Below are 22315 nucleotides of genomic sequence, written 5' to 3' on the forward strand. Positions count from 1 at the left end.
CCCCGATTTGTCGACGAGGATTCAGTGAGAAACTATTGCGATGCTATTTCGGACCCTACAAGATCTCCCGTGTGTTGGCGAACTTGAAAACGAGGTCGTGCCAGATGGCATTTCGCCTTCACAGCGGCGCCGTGCACCATCTGAAGTGGTCCACGTTGTGCGTTTTAAGCCTTTTTACGCACCCTGACGAACTTCCTCAGTTTGTTATTTTTTGCTACGGCTTTTTTTATTACTTTTAATTCGTTTGTTTGCAGCATCGGGTCGATGCTTTTTAAGAGGGGGTATTGACACGTGTAATGTGTATCTTTATCAGGTGACCACGTTTCAGTGCCTAACAAATGTTATCGCGCAGCCCAGGACGCGCCTGCATGTAGAGGAAGTTCCTGGAATGTTATCGATGTTTCCATCCGCTGTCTCTCACCGAACATTGTGTAATCTGATTGCACGTATGCACGACGCGAATAGTGTAGAACATTGGGGAAGACACGCGGGTCCGAGCAATTACTCCGGAACATTCGACGACTGATGTATAAAAGCCGACGCGCTTCTCCCGCTGATCAGATTTTCGACGATCGCCGAGTGTGTGCGCCGCAATCGCTGTTCTTTGAGTGTAGCCTGATTTTGAGGGCACAACTTCGCCCAATAAAATGCTAGTTTCGTTATTCACAGTTTTGCCTCCTTCTTTACCGTCCCTATATCACGTGACAATATAGAATCGTCTATAACGTACCAGAAAGCGGTAACTGTAGCAGCTCTTAGCAAACCAAAACGGTCACCGCGAAGATGATGATGTGCGCGTATCATTATAGGCTCGGTTATAATCATTGTTCAAATAATAAATAAGTTTTACTTGCATGTCTATATTGTAGAAATCACTCATTGCGCTATGAAAGTGCAATTTGTCAAGACGGCATATGAATGAAGTGCTTATTCATACTCAAGCTCAGCGTGTCATGCCCCAGTATTTGTCTAGAACATTCAAACAGCAGTAATAAATAATCCAAGTCAGTATTCATTGATTAGTTGATTGATTTGTATTAGCGTTCAACGGCCGCACCGCGGCTGTGGGGCGCTGTATCCGCTGCTTCGGATTATATTGACCAGCTAAAGAAAGGTCGCTTTGCTGTAAACGAATGGCGTACACAATTGATTTTGCATTCCACTCTACCCAACGCTATAGCTACTCCAAAAATAGAACGAGCGACGTCGTGCGCCCAATCAGAGCCACAAAACTCCAGAATACTGCGTGGTTGAATAGGCATGGAATAAATTAGTCGTTAACTTACAATAAAGCCCGGTGTGACATACAGTGCAGAAGCAGACGATTATTGTGGCACAAGGACGGGTTGCCATTCGGCGGAAGCGGCGTGCCTTTAAAGTGTTGTACTACAGAGTCCTCAAAGCGGCAATGCGCCTTTAGATGAAACCGCCTGTCGCCTGTGTTGGAATACAAAAACATGTGACAAGACAAACGCCAAGCTCGTCTCGCCATCTCTCTTTTGTCGATATCGTAAATGCTACGCTTAAATCTATAGGTTCGACATGCCTCTTTAAATATAGGATGTCTCTTAGAAAAGTATCCGACCTTATTTTTTTTTCGCGAACACCTGATGGATATAAAACAAGCCCTCTTGCATCAGCGCATGCTCCAATTTTTTCCCGCCTGCCGATAGCGTCAGTCGCTGGGACGCAGCGTGTGAGTCAAGTAGTGCGCAGTCGTCTCGTCGGTTTTTTATTGGAAAGAAAATGACGGAGCGACTGGACCAGCGCTACTGCATCAAATTTTGCCAGAAACTGGGTGACAGCCAAGTGGAAATCATTTGGGAGATTCCGACGGCTTTCGGTGACGATGCTATGAGCAGCACACATATTAAGCAGTGGTACAACCGGTTTAAAGACGGCCGTACATCGGTGGATTGCGAGCCACGCTTCGGTCAGCCATCAACGTGTCGAAATCACCAGGTCATTGCCGTAGTGAACGCTGTGGTGGTGCGGGACCGTCGTTTGAGTGTCCGAGAAATTGTGGAAGCGGTGGGCATCAGCACTTTTTCTGCACATGCCATTCTGACCGAAGATTTCGCCATGAAAAGAGTTGCGGCGAAATTCGAGCCGAAGCTGCTCACGGTGGAGCAAAAGCAACTTTGTGTTGAAGTGTCACAGGACATGCTGTATTCCACAAACAGTGACCCCGACTTCATGAACATCACAATCACTTGTGACGGGTCTTGGGTGCATGGGTATGACCCGGCAACCAAATCCCAGGTGTCACAGTGGAAGCATTGCACGTCACCAAGGCACAAGAAGGCCCGCCAAGTGCGATGCAACGTCAAAGTGATGCTGCGTTCTTTGACTGCCGCAGTGTGGCAGACCATGAGTACGCACCACAGGGTCAAACAATCACCAAAGGGTGCTACAGGGATGCCCTCCGTCACCTACGTGATGCTGTGTGGTGCAAGATACCGGAGTTGTGGTAAACAGTAAATTGGCGCATCCATAACGACAATGCTTTTGCACATTCCTCGCACTTGATTCAGACTTTTTTGGCGAAGAACCAGACTCCTGTAGTTCAACAGGCTCCTTACTTTCCTGATATGGCCCTCTGCGACTTCTAGCGGTTTTCCAAAATCAAGAGGCCATTGAAAAGAGCGCGATTTCAGACAAGAGAGGATATTATGGCTGCAGCGACAGCTGATCTAAACTTCATTCCGAAAGAGACCTTCTCGAAAAGCTTCCAACAATGGCAGCACCGCTGGGAGAAATGCTTGGAGTACCAAAGAGACTACATTGAGGGTGATTAGGTTTCCAAAGCTCCAGTTATGCCAGTTTTTTTTTATTCGGCTAAATGTCGGATACTTTTCTAACAGACCTCATATAGTGGTCTTTGTTGGCAGCGTTCTGACGAAAGCCTCGCTTCACATAAACGTCAACATCTGCGTTGGATGTACATACGCTTTGTTTATGACCAGGCGGGCAACGATTTGAGCAGAAAGTCTTGTAGAAATGAGGCGGCCAATATATGTATACAGACAATATTTTTGGCGTAGCAGAGGCACGGGGGAATCCAAGAAGGCTACCCATTGTAGTGCTGGCCAACATATGTAAAATTTAAGTGAATACCGCTCGCAGGGCAGTGAGCTGCTCGGCTGTGGCAGACTTCCTATGACCGAGCTCTAACAGGATTATGGAACTTATCGACATGACCCAGATTCCTATGACTGATGACGCAAGCATTACAGGTTCATTACTGTATACAATTTAGTTATAGAAGCCACAGAAGTTGCAGACATTCTTTAAGTATGAAGTACACGCGAAACCTCGCTTAGTTGTATGAAACTGTTTAATTCATTTCAGATACTCTGTGAAAGATCACCCTTAGAGAAGTTAGTCAATGTGCAAATGTAGAGATGCAAACATTCTGTGATTATGGAGGAACAAATTTAACGGATCTTATGCACACCACCGCTGCTCCAAAAATGATATGGCGACATCACAACATGGGAAAACAGTATATTCCGCATTGCAGCCTCACGCCAAAGCTTAAGCTAGCTGTTTTGCTTTCATTCCTTCAAGTCGTAAAGTATGTCTTCAAGCCTAGATTGTTAACATTGGTAAACCTTTCCCAATAGCTCCTCCAGTGCACTCATCATCTCTTCCTTAAGTTCCTCCATGCTGCGATCCCACTGCTGCCACCATAAGTAACGCAGACACCACGCCGATCTAAGCACCGTACGCATTACAGACGGCACCCGTCGCCCACTTCCACCTTCTCCAATTGTCTACTTTTTCCTCCCGATGCCCAGCTTTTAATGATAGTTTTCCGTTCACGCCAGAAGACTGTAATTATAGGCGGGAACTCACCTTCAGCTGAAACTGAGCGCACGCCAGTGCCAAGAGCTCCTGTTTGTGAAAATGCTCACAGAAGTGGGCAATCATTCGGCATAGAGAGACGAGATAGGGCAGAAGACATCATTTCTCGCTTGAGAAACAAGCGAACCTACACATTATTGCATTTTTACAGTGGTGAAAATGTACTGCATATTTCCTCCATTGGGGTAGAAGGCTCAGAATCACCATTGTGAATACTTGTGCGTGTTGTTTAAGAATTATGACAAATGGTCACACAGATCGACAGAAATATGCGACAGTAGACATTAAGATGACTGTGACTGTTGGCAATACGTATTGCATAAACCTGACTGTGTAGTCTTTATTACATCCTGGGAGCCATGGTAAACGCATGGGCATTTCAGCCCCCACACTGAGTTGCAATACCTTATCAGTTCAGTACAAGCAATGAAGTGTTAACGTATCAAGAAACGCGTTATCGTAATCAACATATTGTCAAAATTATAGGTACCATGTGAAATACATTTGATCAATCGTAACATGTCGCTGCCATGTGCCCTTGTGCACCTTTTGGCAATGACATAAAGGTGTTACATAACGGCGCGGGCATCTTTGAAACGCCGTCTGGCACACGCCATGTGCTCGACCATAATAATAATATTTGGGGTTTTACGTGCCAAAACCACTTTCTGATTATGAGGCACGCCGTAGTGGAGGACTCCGGAAATTTTGACCACCTGGGGTTCTTTAACGTGCACCTAAATCTAAGCACACGGGTGTTTTCGCATTTCGCCCCCATCGAAATGCGGCCGCCGTGGTCGGGATTCGATCCCGCGACCTCGTGCTCAGGAGCCCAACACCATAGCCACTGAGCAACCACGGCGGGTGTGCTCGACCAGAGCACTTATTTGCAATGACGCCATAGCGCTCACTCAACAGAAGTACCCCTTTATCAAGGTGACGTTGTCGTACGCTCCACTGTCTTCGCCTCCAGTTTTGCGATTCCTTCTTTACTTTGCTGCTATCCTCGCTTAGGCATCTTGTTACCCTGTCCAACTGCAAAGCCAGAAGCATCATCAATACAAAGTGGGTATTGTGGGTAATACGATGTGCGCAATAAACTTGCAGCTGCGCTTGCCGCATTTTCATCGAGGAAAATTCAAAGGCACCCGTCTGTCATGTATTGCGTGCACTTAAAAACCACCTGGGGTTCAAATTATTAGGTTCTTAATTACTTCGTGCTTCATAATTATATCATGGCTCTGACACATAATAATGCCAAAATGTCTTTCCTTTGATTAGCACTAAAACGTTTGTGTCCTTTTTGAAACTGCACTAAAACCAAGAGATCACTCCAATATATATATATATATATATATATATATATATATATATATATATATATATTATATATATATATATATATATATATTCCCTACGGTATTTTAACCTGTAGCCTGATGTCTTGCTTACCTTTTATTTATACAAACGTAGGCGAAAACTCTGCCTTTCGGTACACACCCACACACTCACACACACACACACACACACACACACACACACACACATATATATATATATATATATATATATATATATATATATATATATATGTGTGTGTGTGTGTGTGTGTGTGTGTGTGTGTGTGTGTGTGTGTGTGTGTGTGTGTGTGTGTGTGTGTGTTTGTTTGTTTGTGTACCGAAAGACAGAGAAGGTGTTCTGAGCTATAGATGGCCCTGGCCTGCTGCTTTACACTGGGAAAAGAGACAGCAAAAACACAAATAACCAATCGTCGCGATGAACGCCGTTAGGTACAAGAGTCAGCGTGGTCCGCACAGAGTCCTGGGCACACAGGAACATACCGAGACGAAATGTGAGGTGAAGTTGCACTAAGAAGTATGCCGAGTTTAGGAGACGTACACAAGGGCGCTTTGTGCACATGTGTACGCTGTGCAGGCGAGATGTACATGTGAGGAAAGACAGATTAAAAATATATGCACATTGACACGAAATCAAAATTGATCATCACGAAAAACTCACGAAGATGTGTATAACTTATATATTAGACAATAACTGCACGTCAATGCATATTCTGGAAGTGGTCTACACTGACGTACTCTACCCGATAAGCCTTACAATATTCGTTATCCCCGTGGGTTCCTTGTGTTCCTTGGAAATTGCTCGACAGCAAAGAAAATCTCGCCCTTATCCGGATACGAAGCTCATCGGAAGCCTATGGGGACCTGTGGACTCTGGTGAGGACTCTTCTTTGCCTTGTCCTACTAATCCTGCTCGTCTGATAGACTCAAAACAAGCACGGCTGGCGCTTAGGCTTAGTGCGGCCGAGCCGCCGCGCTCGCCCGACGAAGAAGAAGTGTTTGTGCCAGATGTGAGCTCCTCATCTGTACCTTCCACTGGACTGCTGCGCGTGACAACATCGATGACAACTATGCAGCCGAAGTGTGCATCCAATAGCTCGAATAACCAAGATGCAACGCCGAAGGACAGTCCTCTTCGTGATGTGAATGTGAACCTATCCGCAGTCGTGCCGACGGACACTGGTGACCCTATGGACGTGCAGCCGTCTGGCGGTTCGACGAATGCAGCCAAGCGAGGTCCCCCTATCAATGTGCTTCCACAAGACGCCATCGCATCGGAGCAACCGGCAAAAAAGGTAAGGGCCACCCCAGACTATTCCTCCACGGCCTCCCCTACGCCCACTCCCTCTCAGTCTTACCCAACGCCCACCCCTTCTCAATCATATCGAGTTCATATACGGCCCGTTTCATGCTACGACATAACTTCAGTAGCCACAAAATATGTCCAAAGGGTCATCGACCAATCTCTTGAAACCACCGGATACAAAGGGTCCGCAGCATATAAATCTACCAACTCGATCACTGTGCACTTGGCATCTCTCAGTGATGTGCAGAAAATGTGCACTTTAACATCTATCCCGCTGTCAGAAGATCAACACCTGCCTGTGCAGTGCTACTTTGCATCGGGCCCTAATATACAGAGGTGTGTTGTCTATGGCATTGACCCAGAAGACACCCCTGAGATAATATGTCGTGAATTGACCTCCACGACACACAGGGTGCTCGCAGCTAGATTCATGGGCAAAAGCCGTACATGCTTAGTAACCGTACAGGGCCCTCAATGTATCCCAGAACGGTTTTATTACTATGGTTGCATATTGCGACCTAAGCCCTACCTCCCTCGAGCAATATTCTGCTACCGCTGCTTTCATCGTGGACACATGCAGGCATTTTGCCCACAGCGCACTATTGATCCCGAAAAGCTCACACCAGAAGGCCAACCACGATATCGATGTGGCTTATGTAAATCTGATGAACACGATTTGACAAGCACAAATTGTCCGACTAAACAGAAGGCCACAATACGGATACGAAAGGCTATACCAAAAACGACTATAGTAACAACACACAATCGTTATGAGGTTCTTGCAGAAGAGCCAGAGATGCTCCTGGCAGAGGAACAAAAAGCCCCAGAAACACAACTGTATTCTTCTGTTCTTAAACGTGGCAAGCAGTCGCAGTCAAAGAAACAGAAATTACCGGAACCTCTGCATCAGTCAGATGATGACCATGATGACATTGATGCTCGGATAGACGCACTGGCCAGAGAGATTGAGCGACTACGCAAACATAAAGAATTGGTAATTCTGCGTCGTCAGAAAATAGGACCGACACGTGACGCATCAACCACTGCTAATGCCACCGTTACGCCTGGATCCCGTCCGGCACCACAGGTCAACCAAGCTGTTTGGACAGCAGTTTTAGATCAACTTGCTCAACTAACGTTGCTAATTCAGAATTGCCTGCATCATGGCTAATTCTCTGCAGCAGCTGTCACAGGATGGAATTCTACAGTGGAATTGTCGGGGCCTAAACTCCAAGTTAGGAGAACTTAAAACCAAGCTTCAATACAATAAGCTACATGTGTGGGCACTCCTTATTCAAGAGCATAATAAGCTATGCTTCCTATCCAATTTTAATGGGTACCATAACCCATCTATTAGAGATAGACGTGCTACTACAATGGCTTCAGCTCCGGGAAAAGCTGCAGTTTACATATCATCGCATATTGCTCACACAGTGATTGACCTGGAGCCATGGTGTAGTGGTAATCAAGAAGTTGTCGGGGTCCTGACACGACCAGTGAAGACTCCTGTCATTCTAGTGTCATTCTACGCCAGACCGCAGCGCAGACGTTTGAACTTGGGGTGGATAGCGCATCTCCGGTCTACGTACCCGGGAATTCCTATTCTCGTGGGTGGAGACTTCAATGCCCCACATACAGAATGGGGGTAAAAGTACAACTCCCGAAGAGGATACCATGTTAAAAACATCATGAGCGATGCCACTTTTACACTGCTGAGCCATCATGCTGTGGCTACCTGTGCTGTACCCGCAGTATCTAGAACAAACGCTCCAGACCTCACGTGGTGGTTGGGTCCTGGAATGCCGCAGTGGCGGGTGGAACCAGATACATGGGGCAGTGATCATATGCCAATAATGATTGGTTTGCACAGAACGTGCATAAAGAAAATTCGACGACGAGTCACAGTCACGCATTGGGATAAGTTTCGGGAATCATCGATTGATAAAGTACCCTCAGAGCCCTCAGAAATTCTTCCCGCTTTGCAAGAACTGCTACGGAGGAACACCACTGTAACCACAGTTGACGAGGAACAACCTCAACCGGACCTCACCCTTTTGCAACTTTGGGCAAAGCGACGTCAGGCAGAATTGTATGCGTCGCGGAATCCCGATGCACCAGGTAGCCGTGCACGTGCTAACCATATAGCGGCAAAGGCGCGTCAGCACGAAAAGCAACTTTCTCGACGACGATGGTATGAGTGGTGCGAGAATCTTGGATCGGGCATTGGAAACAGAGCACTTTGGCGTACGTTGCGGTCAATGGAACGCGGTCATAAGCGACCTGACCCTGCAGCGAGCGTTAGGTTAGCGATGCAGAGTTCGCCGCATCAATTTGCAGAACACGCTGCTAGAGCGTTTTTCCCGAAATACGATCAAGCGTCACCTATAAACTGCCCCGAAATTAATGAGTCTGTCACAACCTCCAAACCTGATATATCCAGCCCTTTCAGCATGGCCGAACTAATAGCGGCGATTGAAACTTCGAAGCAACGAACAACACCTGGTCCCGATGGTATTCCTTATGAGGTTTTCAAGAACATGGAAGGAGCTGCTCTCAACGCACTTCTTCAGGCTATTAATAAAGTATGGGAGACTGGAAACGTTCCACCTGATTGGAAGCATTCAATTGTTGTCGCGATTCCGAAACCAGGAAAGTCTCCAAATAGCCTGCAGTCTTTACGCCCAATTTCACTAACCTCAACTGTCTGCAAGCTCACTGAAAAGATGTTGGCCACACGAGTTTCCTGGTGGCTTGAACGCCACGATAAATATCATCCTGCTCAAATTGGTTTCCGCTCTTACTTGGGAACTGAAGACGGACTTTCTATGTTATCAGACGACGTTTTACAGGTTTCTCCACACAGTCACGCTGTGGGCACGGTAGTAGCAACAAACATAACGAAAGCTTATGACAATATAGACAATGCAATCATTATAGCCAACCTCATCGACCTGGGACTTCCACCGCGGGTGATTAGATTCATCTACTCTTTCCTTCAGAATCGCACATTTGCGATTAGAGTAGATGGAAGGCAAGGAGGATACTTCACATCGAACAGAGTAGTCCCACAAGGTTCGGTTCTGGCTCCTCTTCTATTCAACGTTGCTCTAATACCTCTAGCCTGGCAACTACATCGGATTCCAGATGTGAGGTTCTTAATCTATGCGGATGACGTCACTTTGTGGTCCGTGCATAAAGATCTATCTACACAAACTCAACAGCTTCAAGATGCCCTTGATGTGCTGAACAACTACGCTCGGAAAGCAGGATTGGACATTTCCGCCCAAAAATCAAGCTATGTTGTGGTGGCCAACAAGAAAGGACGCACAAGAATCACACAGCACCCCTTTACATTTAGACTCGGCGCAGTGACAATCCCTGAGGCTTCTGAGGTACGCATACTGGGTCTCGATATTCACCAATCCGGCAGTGGTACACACTGGCTCCGTAAAACCAGACAGAGTTCGACAAAAACACTTCACCTTATTCGTCGCATTGCAGCAAAAGCAGCTGGAGCTCGTACTGACGTAGCTCGACGGTTGGTGCGTGCAGCCTTGCAGCCACGAATTTTATATCAAGCACAATTTCAACGGCTGACTTTGGCACAGCTGGCTCAGTTGGAGACGATTAATCGTGATGCTATGCGCACAATCACAGCACTGCCCCGCATCACTCCGATACCAACCTTACAGGAACATGCCCAGCTCAACACAATTGCAGAGCTAATTTTGCAACGTGAAAAAGCACGTGAAATAAAAAAGCAACTTATTCCGGCTGTCGCTGCGTTACATGCTCATTTTCACCGCGGCTCTCGGATTGACGATCAGCCCTATCCAATGCCTCCCTGGGAATTCACCAGCTTCACAACTAATAAGGCAACGAAGTTACGACGCAGCGATACAACAGGTACTATTGACGAACACAACATCGTCGATGCATTATGCGTTAACACCTGCAAAGTCTATACGGATGCTGCCATTCTCCCAGACGGCGGAAGGACATCATTCCTGAGTACTACGCATAATTTCATCAGCGGCCACCAGCGCTATTTATCTACGGAAGCCAGCGCTCTAGTAATGGAACTTCAAGCCATCCACGACGCGGTGCAAGATGCAACATCTAAGCTGCCTACCATCAAGCAACTAGATATCTTCACTGATTCTTTAGCGGCTATTCAGGAACTCAAGAAGGTTGATAAGGCGATGGAAATCTGCGTGAGAATACACACTATGACTAGTAAGACAGCTACTTCCGTCAAGGTACACTGGATTCAAGGCCATTCAGCGAACCCTCACAACATTGCTGCTGACCAGCAGGCACACTGCCCTCCTAATCCTGATCCTCCACCTATTCCCCTCCCACCCCAACCCCGTAACTCGCTGCGAGCCCGTAAAAATGTTCTCCGGCAGGACACACGCGCTCTTATCCCACCGTGTGTCTGCTCCCTCCCGCTTCACCTTACTAGGGCGGAGGAAGTTGTGCTTAGGAGGCTTCGGGCAGGGGTGGCCCTTACACCGGCTGTTGTCTCAAGGTGGAACTGGTCGCATTTACCACTGGGTGCTACGTGTCCATACTGCTCCGTTCCTGTGGTGGAATCAGATGCATACCACCTAATATGGACATGTACGGGTTTACAATCGGAACGCTCGCGTCTCCTACTGCAAGCCGGCCTCCGCTACAGTGTGACAACCAGCTATGACCGCTGGATACATGACAACAGATTCCACAAAACACTGCTTCAATTCATACACAACACAGGCCTCACAGCACACATATAATACAGATATACGCTCCACGAATTATGCCTTAAGGGCAAGCCTTCATCGCAATAAAAAAAAAAGTACCAAGCGATGTTTCAAATGGCAGAGGTTTCGGATGACCTATTTCGCGTGGTTCCTCTTCTACCGCTGCAAATGCATACTGTGTTTTAGGCCCCCCAGTAGTATATAGCGAACATCCTAATCGTCATTACCACTTCAGCAAGCCACTTGTGGCACATATTTTGTGACCCACCATGATTGCTTAGTGGCTATGATGTTGGGCTGCTAAGCACAAGGTCGCGGGACCGAATCCTGGTCACGGCGACTGCATTTCGATGGGGGAAAAATTCGAAAACACCCGTGCACTTAGATTTAGGTGCACGTTAGAGAATCTCAGGTGGTGAAAATTTCCCTAGTGCCCCACTATGGCGTGCCTCATAATCAGATAGTGGTTTAGGCACGTAGAACCCCATATATTAAATTTAAGTGCCTGCTTTATGCGATTTAGGATTTGTTTTGTGCTTGTTGCTCCAATTGGCTTTGTCGAATAATTAGCGTCTTGGTATTGATCGAAAGGTCAAGAAAAAACTACTATATTAGATACGGGTCAACTTTGTAAGTCATTGATTCTTTGTTATCATACATGTTTTCACGAAATTCTTGCTGATTTCTTTAATTTCATTTTGCTGTTTATCGAAATAGTGTTTGTGTATGTTTTCTAACGCGTTGCAGTAGAAGCATGTTTTGCCTGTACGTGAGCCATGTATGCTGCACTGTATATTTCCTTTTTATTCGTTTTTTTTTCTTGCAACTGCCGTTATGCCAACGTGTGTGTAGGGTGGCCAGCTCCTCTCAAGCTAATTAAACAGCTTTTACTCCTGGTCTGCAGCAACACTGCCGCAAATAAACTCAATTTCATTCAGTCACTTATTCTGCAAGGTTGGTGATTTAAAAATATTTTTCTTAGTACTTATTATAATCATCGAATATTCTTGTTCCATACCACAATAACATGAGTTTCCGCTTTGGAATGGGCCCATTTCGCCCTCAATCCGCCAAAAGGTTGCCTCTTACGCCAGCATACCCCGGAACCGAATGCAATACCTTTTGTTGATTTCTATGAGCAGTCTGCGGTGCTAATCTAACGCATCATTGAATGATGAACTATACCGTATCGAACCTAATACGAAGTGCAAAGATCAGCTTTAAAGAGTACAAAAGAATACAGACGGTACCTCTGTACACTTGCGAAATGTGAAATTCTTGTATAAATCTGCAATAAACGCAGCCCAAAATGTAAAACAAAATACGTTTCCTGTCTAGAGCCCAAAAGAACAGCCAGCTTTTCTTAAAGGAGTCGCGCGCGAAGCAGGCTTTACAGTAAGACAGTAAAACGGCAGGGGATCAGATGTTTGTTGTGGGATTCAGAGGGTTACTCAGAAGCACGGAAGTTTCTCAGATAGCTGTACAAATACACCTACATGTGGTTTATAAAGTAATTCGATGACCGTGTATTGGCACAACTTTTGTTACGCGTCCAGATTCACTTAGGAAGAACTATCGACATAAACAGGTGCCAGCCCGCTATATTTAAAATATTTCGATGCACGGAGTTGCTCTACAAGCAAGAACCAAGAATACGAGCCTAGTACTACTTTAAGCATTATATATAACCAGGTTTTCAGGTTGTAATCCAAGTAAATCTACTTAGATTCTTCCGAAAAGTATCTCCAAATAGTCATTATACTGTCCTCAATTGACCATCTTACTTTTGTACCATTCAGGTCTCCAGAATGGTGTGCTGTATCCCGCACAAGTAGGAGGCTTGCCACTTCAACAGAAGTTAATGCCGGAGTACTTCAAGAACCTTGGATACGAAACGCACATCGTCGGAAAGGTACTGCATGAAAAAGCCATATTAAAACGCGAGAAATGAGCGCGTAGCGTGATCCACTGGTAACCACGATAAGAGATTCTGATATTTCAAATACGTGAACACGGTACCCGAGCAGCGATAATTCACGGCGTAGGTTCTGTTCTAATGCAGCTAGTCAAGGCTGTGGCAAGTAATTGACAGTTGATAAAAAGTTCCGGCAGAACCCATCTCTCAATGAATGTAAACGTAAATGCATTTAGCGACATGCAGTATTGCTGAAGACATCTTTATTTAGAATTTGTCGTTGTTGATCTTAGATTTTAGTGGCTTTGGCTCAATGTGACATCAACTGCCTCCGGGATCGGCACGCTTTGCTATGGTACCAACTCTGGTGGGTCGGCCATGACCATGTTGGCATGACGACGACGTAGAGACGACGACGAAGTGAGCGAGAATAAATTGCATCTGTAGAGTATGAATGTGGTATGATGACAATGGCATGCCGACAATGGGATCAAGATATCGAAATAATGACGACGCTATAAAGACGACAGCGTTATGACAACAGCATTACCACGACAGGATGACGACGCATCTATGACGACTATAGCGTAGCGGCGCCTGTGTGGTAACAATGGCGCAATGACGACGGCATCACGAAGGCATGACAAAAATGGGATGACGAACCTCGAACGACGGCAATGAAATGACTACAGGACATCACCAAAACGGTATGACAACGACTAGAACTTTATCACGATGACGCCACGGGGATGATCGCATGACAACGGCGGCATAGTCACGATTATATGGCGATGGCTTTATTACGATGGGATGAGAAAGACGGAAGGACGTCAATAGATTAACGAAGGAGGCATGACAACGACGGCATGACGAGCATTGGTGCACGTTTGTGAAATCATGACGACGATTTGACAACAGTGTGATGACGGCGGCATGGCAACGATGGTGTGACGAGAATTTGTTGACGAAGTCGGAATGAAAGCAACGGTATTACCACGATACCATTACGACGGTGGTACGACAACGAATTTCGGAAGACGATTGTATGACGACAACGCAATGACAAAGACGGCATGAAAACTGCTGCATAACCAAGACCGAACGACAACATCATGATTACAATCGTATGATGAAGAAGGAATGGCCTTGATGGAGCGAAGTAGGTGTATGACGATGACGGGATGATGATTGGATCAGGTTTGCGAAATGGTGATGGTGATACGACAGCATCATGACGACTACGGCTTGACTACAATGAGATGAGGTGACTCTATGATCACAATGACATGACTACGTCGCATGAAGGAGCTGGAATTACGATGCGACAGCGTCATGACCATGAGCACATATTTAAAGGCCCAATGAAGTAGACAACTTGGATCCTCGGGACGGCTGATGAGGCTAGATAGATAAACTCAAAGTTCCTGAAGCAGGTGAAAAAAATTGAAATTTCTCACAAAAGGCGAAGCATCGATTACGATAGAAAATGATGCGACATTTGCATGGGGTAAAGTTGGCAGTTTAAACAGCTGTATATATCGCAGTAATTATTCATTTAGGAACAAGGTAAACAAGCCTGGTATCACGCACGCACTGACAAGCACGATCAGTTCTCACTCAGTAGTCGCGGGCACTCGCATAAGAAGCACTGGCGGAAGGACCGGTGAACGAAACGCTGCTTGCTACCTTTAGTTGTAACATGTCTTCAAAACCTGAGCTTACGCGACCCCCAACAACAGGCATGCCAGAACACGACGTACACCAAGCCGCATGGCATTTCGATTCTCGTAATTTTTTTAACCGCCAAAAATTACTTCCAAGATAACCTGCCCAGCCCTTTAGCACATTACGCTCGGCGAACGGGAAGACGGCGCCCTCAAGCAACCATCCTTGTCGGGTAACGCTCTCGCGTTTTGCCCACATCTAAGCACACAGCGCCGCAAAGCATGATAGTATTTTTCTGCTCTTGAATGTTATACGGAACATCACGGTGAACGTGATAGCGGAAACTCACCTTGAGTGTCTCTTACAGTTGCTTTGGGAATGAAATTGCTAATCTCGATATCATGCGTGTAAATCAAATTTCAGACTCCATCTTTGCTTCTGTCCTGTCTGCGGATAAAGTCTCGGCTGCTTGTTCACTTTGCCAGGTCGCCAGTTACCAGTTGCAGCCTAACACCTCTGCAAGGAACATATTTACAACAATATTACCAGTATAACGGAGGCTTGGTTATGTTCCCGCCGAATTGCAATATTCCACATGAATTGTGAACGCCTCTACAACAAAGAACACTACAACCAGTTTCCCTAAATACGGGATGAATTTGGATGTCTCCGATGGCTGATTTGTTGCTCTACAGCGAACGCTAGCTATCGGTGCCGCAATAGCCTTCCACGGACATCACCAAGTGAGCTCTGCGCTAGCGCTTACGGCAGCGCTAGCGAAGGAAGTAATGTACGCACTGATCTCAGTAGCAGTCCTGCTGCAGTGTTCCGCAAATTGCTTAGCTTGTACACTACTTGTAACGCATCTGAGGTGCGTTTGCTGACCAATAGAACGCAGTTGACGAAGACGTGATGAAGAAATCGTAACTGAATTCAGAAGACATTTTCAAAGCCATCTAAGGATGCGAAGACTTGAATGCCAACAAAGCAACAGGGATGAAGATCACGAAAACCAACCAAGACTTTTGGCAGCAGCGGAGGCAATAGCCCCTTTAAATGATCTTCAGCTTCAGTTCGCATTACTCGTGCCTGTCGTTGCTAAGCATGCTATAAAAATCTCTGCAATAAGGCTGGTGTCTGGTGCACAATATATCAGGAAAGTGTGCACACGAAAGCGACTTATCTCACTAAATTTCTTTTTAATTGCTGCCAAATAAAATTTTTCAATTGTCGAATGATCTCAGCCTGCTCTATTGCGTGCGGTACGGTGCGCGACCTTTACAACAAAGTTACCTGTATGACGAATAATTTTGGACGTCCCGAGTATTTTAGTGTAGAGGCCCTCGACTGCTAAAGTCTTTAGTGTATTGCAATATATTACAGCTGTGTAACAATGAGATTTATAAGTTTTCTTGGTGAGTGTTTCTTCCAATATGTGCTGTTTCGCTGCTCCGAGGTGGGGGAGTGTAAAGGCATCTAAATATGGAAGCTGATTCATAGGGCTTGTCCGTGAACAAAGAAAGCAATATAAAAAAGTTTAGGAAAGTATTAACGTTCGGCCAGTAATACATAGAGGTGTAGCCAACAGATACCGCTTGTGCAGACCGAAAAAGACACGTAACAGGCGGATTCTGCTGCAGAACATTAGATGCTGTTTGTTACGGGTGACTTGCCTTACTTTGTTATTGATTTTTGTGTGACTTCTAACCGCATTGTGAATTTAAAAAAGTCTATGAAAAACGAAATTCTAGCTACACAAAATTTGATTGCACAGGTCACTCATGGACTTTGGCGAACACAAATTTCGTGCACAACTAGAGTCATGAAACACCCTAATAAGAGATTGTTTAAAATACATTTCTGCTTTCACTTATGATATACGGTTACGTTTTAATATTTTAAACATCAAGACAATCGTATTTGCCAAGAAATTCACTCTGTTTCATTCCTTTGGAGTACTTCTGCTCCGAGATCTTTGCAATCTGACACTCAGTCTCATAATTTCGCATTTAGGGCCGTATATGTAGACCGAACGTCAAGCCATCAGGGAACCTCGACCTGAGAAAAACGAGAAAAAAACAGTTGAGGATCTATTACACTCACTGTAGGCGAATTGCCAGCAAATCTGTAGCAAATCACACAGGGTGAGGGAAAATCCATGCACAATCGTTGCTGAGTAGTTGAGTGGCTTGGGTTGGTGTGGCACTTAAAGCCAAACACTTTTAGCACAAAATGAGTGAACCATTTCTTGCCTGGCTTTAAGATGTCCCCATTGAAGTGTCAAACGATGATCACAGGGGTAGTGTCATCACCACTAAGCCATGCAAAGTGCATGGCCATGAGCTTCTCGATATCACACTTCGTTGTGTTTGGAGATGTCTACGCTATGGATATCACAATTCGCTATTTTGTTTATACGGCACATACATCCCCACAGCCAGTGGCATTGTCCTCTTGCGAGTCAAAGGGAAATGGTTTGCGGATACATTTTTTTCCTTTGCCAATATTGCAATGCCTCCTGCAGGCGAGTCCATGTGCTGTTCACAAATGATTCCAGCATACCCATCGACATGAAGTAATGCATTTTGATTGATTTATTGGTTAATAATAATAATAATAACAATAATAGCACATTTGCATCTTCACTGTAAAAGTACAATCGTTACTTATTTTCGTCAGCCGACAGAAATAGCTCAGCTGCTAACAGCAAAGCCCAGCTTGCAAATATTAGCCTACAGGTAGTAAGCTAATTGATAATAGGGGATAGATGACGCGTCTATATCCATGTCCTATTAGCCGATTGTATTTCGAATTTCGTAATGAAGATCTCTAAAAGAAGTCCTGAAGGGTGCTATACAGCTAGGATGGGCCAAATTTGAGAAAGTTCGGCATCACCCCCAGCTCTGGCGATGTCTTAAGATGAATGAGCTGGTCGTATCAGTACATAAAATTCAACACTGCGCAGCCTCCAGTTTCATTTGATTATCTAGACTCAGCCTTGCGTTGTCAGTACTTGGACATAACTGCAAAAATAAGGAACCACGCAGTCAAGCTCTCGGTACCTCCTTTCATTTGTAGATCATTGGACCCAGTTCCTTACCTCTCCAAGATAAAAAAAATTATCTTTTGCCATATCCGAAAGGAAGGAAAAGGTTAGGATGATAATGCGCCTCGTTCGCACTTTTCACTTTCGAGAATGGATAGACAGATAATGTCTGAAAGAGGAAACATGGCCGGGAGGCGAGGAAAAAAGTTGTGGCAAGCAGCTTGCACCGAGTTTCTTTATTACTGCCGTCAAGCAGATTCAGTTGAGCCAGCAACTCGGTACTTCCTGCATAGCACCCCAAGACGGATATATTCTAGCGGTGTATTTTCTGATTGCAATGCCTTTACGTGTTTTTCACGCTTGATGGTTGGTCATAGCGACGTTGCGCCTGTGGTGTGAACGAGATCAGCCGACCATGAGCAGCGGATGATGACGGTGGCATAGAATCGAGCGTAAAGCATTGCTACAAAATAGTGGCTCAGCAAACAAAGTGAGATGATCTTCAAATATGATTGCGTTACACTTTCTAATATAAACATATGCCACAATGGCGACTGCAACAAAATGAGGAATCTTTTGTTAACTATTGGTTTGGGGAGTAATCTGTCTCGAAAGCTGTGTTCATGCAAGTTTGTAAAGTGCACATGCAAGTGGACTGCGAGTAGCAAGCACGTAGGGTTTATAATAACATTATTGTTAGTTTAATTTGGAAGACACTGTAGAGCTCCATGGCCATTACAGTGACGCTGAAAGGTCTTCAGGAAGGGAACTTGTTCATGGTTGTCAGTCCTGTGCATAATGCAGTCGTCTTACTCTTTCTCCTGGTGACGGTGTCACAGTATAAGATCCGCTTTAACCCTTAATTTAATTGTTCGCTAAGTGTTCGGGGACAGGTTCAGTTAAAGTTTATTTTCAAGCACTCTTGCTGCGCAACCTTGACAACGTATTCTTAGGCTAAATGATTGTGAATGGATAACAGACGACGCTGATGAACGCCAATGACAAGCAGGAATACGACGCCTTGTCTTGATGATAAAGTGTCTTGACGTTTCGCTGCTTGTTTTTCGTGCTCTCCAGTGCCATTTCAAAGTAATTATTTTGGGAGATTGCGTCACGATCTACGTGAACTAACCAGGAATGACGATGTAACCTGACAGCCTTCGGCTATGACGATGAAGCTAGAAGATTGTTAGAAAGTCAAAGAAGACCAACAAACAAACCCGATATCTAACGTCACCTAGATGCATTGTGCCCATAGGACCTTGCCAATATCAGGAAATACTTGGTATTTGCTATCATGAAAGTACACCTTTGTGTCGCATCATGGAATTCTGCTCCGTCATCAAAAGGACTGTTTCTTCACAGGCGATAAGAAATCCAGCAACGCGCTGTTTTGCACCATGCCTTCATATTTAAACTTCACTTAGTCGTAACTTCTGATGAAGGAATGTATCTTGTTCTGTCACTTTTCCAATTATTGCTAATTGTGCATCCTCCTTTAAAGAAGCTGAGAATGTATTGCGCGAAAAAATATGTGTGTACAGCACAACGATTTTCTATTTCAGTGGCACATTGGATACTCCAGCTTGAAATACACGCCTACCTACCGAGGCTTCGACAGTTTTCTCGGCTTTTACACCGGCCCGATTGACTACTACAGCCACTTTATGAACTATGTGAGTAACTCGGGTCTGCGAATACTGTTCACATTCCTGTAGCAGTGTATTGGTATATCATAGGAGGAGGGAAATTAGATGCGATGCGTGACGTAAGGCCAACATTACTAAATTTGCAGTAACTGCTAGCATGTTTCCACCCCAAGTAGTGTCCACTAAATCTGCATATAGCAAATGATAAAGTGATTGCGATCAAAATTTTACGGCGCAAATGAGTAATGGATTAGGCAAACGACTATAACCTATATTGGAACGTTGAATGTCGACACTGCGAAATTTTTATCGTGAGTAAAATTCCATAAATAGATAATATTAACCGTAGACAAAGTTTAAAAAGTGTAAGAAAAGATTGTATTCGTAAAATTCACAGCTCCTGCTATAAACCGCATGTCAGCAATTAATCACTAAGCCACCGAGTAAACCACCGTCGCGACTGTTGAGTTCGGGGGTACTAATGGTTCAAAAATATTTGTTGCGGATGAAACATAGACACGTAAACAAACACACAAGAAACAAAGTTCCCTACGACACGTTGACGTATTGAATAAAATAACGATATGTTAGGCACCCGACCATCCCTTTCCATGGCATAAAGACCACTCCATCGCCTCACTCTGCAAGGAGGGAATAAGTCATAGGTCAACTAACGTAACATTGGAAAGTGCCGGTTACTATGAAGGTACATTCCACTAGTCTGAGCACCATTAACACGGTAGCCGAGCGTTTTGGAAGAGCGTATAGGGCGCTCGTAATGTTAATTCTCACAACCACGTTGTCTTTGTGATGTGCGAGTACAGCACATTCGGGAAACAAAGGTGTGCAGCAGCAGTGACGAAAACGTGTAGAAAGCCAGCTGTGTACTGATATTCCTAGCGTTCTTGTTGTGCCACGTATTCAAGACGGGCAATCCAGACGTCAGATAAAGCATCGCTTTAAAGCTTCCATTTGATGCAACAAATTAGTTGCAAGAAGCGCGCACTGAGACTTATTCGGCGTTTGTTTCTCTGTCTGACATTTATGTGCTTGATTGTGTTCGAGGTTTGCCGAGACATGGAATTTTTTGCTTGTTTTGCCTGTTTGTTTATCAGAGGCCTCCCCAATACGCGCTTATACATATTCCAAACGCCCTCACGAATTTCGTCCTGTTAACTTGCACTGGCCATATGAGGCAGTGCCACGATAACGAATGCGCACTTCTGCTTCGCTTACGACATATGTATGTCAATGTCCCGTGGCCGTCAACTGAATAAATAAATGTTGGAAACCAAGCATACATAAGGAATCCTCGCTTCTTACACTTCAAGATACTGATATTTTTCCAGCGCAAGTTTCTTGCCATACAATTACCGTTAACGAAACCGCTTATTTTGTTCAGAACTGTATTACATTTCTGATGCGACCGTTACAAAATGGTCATACATTCCGTGCAGAGTGGCTCCAATGGACTGGACTTTTGGAAAAACACGACGCCTATGAGATCTGCAAACGGTACTTATGTGACAACACTTTTCACGGAACGCGCAAAGTCCATTATAAAGACCAGAAACAAAGCGCAGGTGGGTGAGCCATATTCCTTCTGCAGATACCTGTCTCTGAAGTTGTCATCAGCATCTTCGGTTGGGCGCAAAGCTGCGTACACTCACCACTGCAAGCATCTGAATCATTCCGTTGTCCAATGAAGCTCATTTCTGAGATGGGCGCAGGGGCAAAATAGAGAAGAATGCTTCAGTGCCGCTAAACGCCTTGTCTTTTTATTATTGCATAAGATTTACAAATAACTGCCGCACAAGACCTTTTAAAGGGGCAGACAACCATAGGTTCAGAGAAACATGACTGGCCAAATGCCTATTCGAGGTGTTACAAAGGACTAATTATGAGCAATAGAGAGCTGAAAACATTTCTACTTTGCTCATTCATTTCCCTAATGACTAGTTGAAAATTTGCTTGTGCTGAATCCCATGGAGCAACGTCGGCAGTGTTATGCACGCAGTGAACAACTAAACGTTTGTCCGCGTACGCAGCCTCTATTCCTCTATCTGGCGCATCAAGCACCGCACACGAAAGGAGGACCAGAACCGCTTCAAGCCCCTGCCAAGAATGTGGCCAAATTTTCGTACATCGGAGATCACTACCGGACAATCTATGCCGGTAAATATTTACTTGTATAACTTGCTAAACCTGAAGCCTGCCTTGACGCCGTTGTGGGGAAAAAATTATTAACACATGAGCCATGCTCCACGCGTTGGGACGAAATGTGCCCAATGAACGACGCAGCTTTGTTGCGATAGCTGACTTGCTGTCGAAACCCCAAACGTACAGGCACGGCCGCTGCTAACAGCAACACTGGAGCCTCTGACAGCGTTCCGCGGAGCGACAACAACGGTGCGTCGTTAAGTATTAGCAGATGACTCGCCGGAATTTTCGCCAATCGATTTGATTGCGCCAGCTCCACAAGACTTCATGAGGCGCCGCTGGTCGGGCATTGCCCGAAGCTACACAACGGGCTCTTTGTTCCCACCAGTAGTGGCCGCGCCTGTACATTATAACGGCCACAAAGACGCTGTCACTTCTTCTCAAAAGAATCCTTAGCCTATCACCCTGTGCCACACACATCCCCTGCATATGTCACAACTACGATGGCTCGAAAATGTTTGGCGCCATTAGATGTTGTATAATAAAAACCATGAATGCCCAAACTTGGCGATGTGTCAGAATACGGTAAAACGATTATCGCACT

At 45.2% G+C, this 22315-nt stretch overlaps 1 protein-coding gene across 1 annotated transcript in view; it reads left to right on the forward strand.

Annotated features, from left to right (window-relative positions):
- The window catches only part of LOC142574924 (arylsulfatase B-like), a 151943-nt gene that overhangs the window by 62217 nt on the left and 67411 nt on the right, over positions 1 to 22315 (forward strand). Inside the window, exons 4-6 of the mRNA XM_075683916.1 lie at positions 13076 to 13188; positions 19468 to 19578; positions 21600 to 21726. Coding sequence (XP_075540031.1) covers positions 13076 to 13188; positions 19468 to 19578; positions 21600 to 21726 — 351 coding nt within the window. The remainder of the gene's footprint in view (positions 1 to 13075; positions 13189 to 19467; positions 19579 to 21599; positions 21727 to 22315) is intronic.

Source organism: Dermacentor variabilis, chromosome 3, assembly GCF_050947875.1.
Source record: "Dermacentor variabilis isolate Ectoservices chromosome 3, ASM5094787v1, whole genome shotgun sequence".
In the NCBI taxonomy this organism is placed as follows: domain Eukaryota; kingdom Metazoa; phylum Arthropoda; class Arachnida; order Ixodida; family Ixodidae; genus Dermacentor; species Dermacentor variabilis.